General features: G+C 38.7%; 1 protein-coding gene across 1 annotated transcript; it reads right to left on the reverse strand.

Moving 5' to 3' along the window:
* Nucleotides 1-1,057: 1,057 nt before the first annotated feature.
* On the reverse strand, nucleotides 1,058-1,629 carry LOC122096800 (ubiquitin-conjugating enzyme E2 D3-like). The gene has a single exon (XM_042667337.1). The coding sequence runs from the start codon at nucleotides 1,627-1,629 to the stop codon at nucleotides 1,186-1,188; it is 444 nt and encodes a 147-aa protein (XP_042523271.1). The 3' UTR covers nucleotides 1,058-1,185.
* Nucleotides 1,630-1,834: the final 205 nt, after the last annotated feature.

The following is a 1,834-nucleotide window of genomic DNA, read 5'->3' on the forward strand; positions in this document are numbered from 1 at the left end:
AGGAATGGTGTGAACAGGCTGAGAACACTCAAAGAGAACTAAAGAAAACTTGTCCAAATTCAGAAACATTGAAGTTATATCTTGCATTCTCTCTGACCATAAGGGAATAAAATTAGAACTCAGCACCAAAAGCCACCAAAGAAATTCTGGTAACACATGGAGGCTGAATAACACACTGCTGAATCACGAGTGGGTCATGGAAGATATTAGAAAGGGAATTCAAATGTTCATGCTCTTTAACAAAAATGAACACACAAATTACCAGCTCCTCTGGGACACAGCAAAGGCAGTACTCTGAGGCAATTTATAGCTCTGAGTTCCTACATCAACAAGTTGGAGAGATCTGAAACCAACAATTTTTTTTTGGTTTATGCAACTTTATTGAAGAAAAATAAATCAATTACTAGCAGAGCTATTAGTTGATCACTCATCCATTAACAACTTGCATCATTTATTCAGTGCTGTATTAAATAGTGTATTGGAAGATAGATTAACTAATAGCTCCAAGCCTCCTAACAATTTAAATGAAAATTACAAAATGTTTGAAACCCTATTTTGGAATACAAAAGGTGTTTCTCTTCCAATTTCCATTCTCTGTAGAACAAGAACAGGTCATTTCTTTATTGACATGCAGAAAATACATCACAATTTCTGTTCTGCTGATGCTATAAATTCAATACCAATTCTCCAGCCACATCAGTTATTAGCATAACGTATATCATGTAACCTCAAATCTCTAATAATGGAAGGCTTAAACGAGAGTGGATGCTGCAAGAATGTTGTTTCCTTTGATGCGACAACTGAGCATCCATCTCCCTCCCCGTCAGATGGCAACTTCAGCATGTTAGAGCAGTGAGGAATAGTTTAGTCTCATAACCGAGTTAAGAGTGAAGATATTGGCCACATAATACACATGCTCCATTAAAAAAAAATTCTGAATCTTGGGCAACTGTTCTCTTGTAGCTACTTTACAGTTTCTAAAAGCAGTTATTGTCCAAACTGGAAGAACTTAAGTCTTCTCAGATGAGCATGTGAATGAATGGATGGCAGTAAACCTAAAATACAATTAAAAAAAAAAAAAGATGAGGTCTGATAGGGGAGCAGCCGGATAAGAAATCAAAAAAGGAACAGTAATTTAAAGTTTATTCCAGTTATAATGCAGGTTATTCTGACTTTAAGGTGGTATCACATGGCATACTTCTGAGTCCATTCCTGAGATATTCTGTTGTACTTATCTCTGTCTGTTTTATAGATCCGTGCAATCTCTGGCACTAGGGGGTCATCAGGGTTCAGATCACATAGCAGTGAACAAATGGATAAAAGAACTTTAGAAATAGTTAAAGCAGGAGACCACTGTGACCTTAGAATATCAAGACAAATGCTGCCATTACTGTTAATATTTGGATGGTAAATTCTTGTTGTAAATGGAAACTTAGGTGGTTTGAAGGGGTAGTCTGTAGGAAAATGAAATGTCAAAAAGTATACACCACCTTGATATGGGCTGTCATTAGGTCCCATAATTGTGGCTTGCCAGTAAAACATGCCATTCCCAACTGGACCTGCAAAGCACTGTGCTAGAGGATCATGGGCCAACTCACTAAGTTCCTTATTAATCCGTTTCAGTGCCATAGTCTTGCTTTTCGCATGGCTCCTCACTCTATCTCGGTGTGTGCTCAAAGGGTCCAACCAAAACTCATGATTATCTGGGCGGCTGGGGAAGAACTGTTTCTTTGTTTCACACTGGTTCTGCCAGACACAGGTGCTTGGTGTTGAGGCGAATCTCGCCAGAACCTCGTAGCCTGCTAACTGGAGCTGGAGCTTTGCAGTTGAAACC

This window comes from Dipodomys spectabilis, unplaced genomic scaffold, assembly GCF_019054845.1.
Source record: "Dipodomys spectabilis isolate Male_0828 unplaced genomic scaffold, ASM1905484v1 ptg000390l, whole genome shotgun sequence".
Lineage (NCBI taxonomy): Eukaryota > Metazoa > Chordata > Mammalia > Rodentia > Heteromyidae > Dipodomys > Dipodomys spectabilis.

What these genes read in the sequence shown, in the direction of transcription:
- LOC122096800 (XM_042667337.1), bottom strand. Translation starts at nt 1,629, where the DNA reads ATGGCACTGAAACGGATTAATAAGGAACTTAGTGAGTTGGCCCATGAT.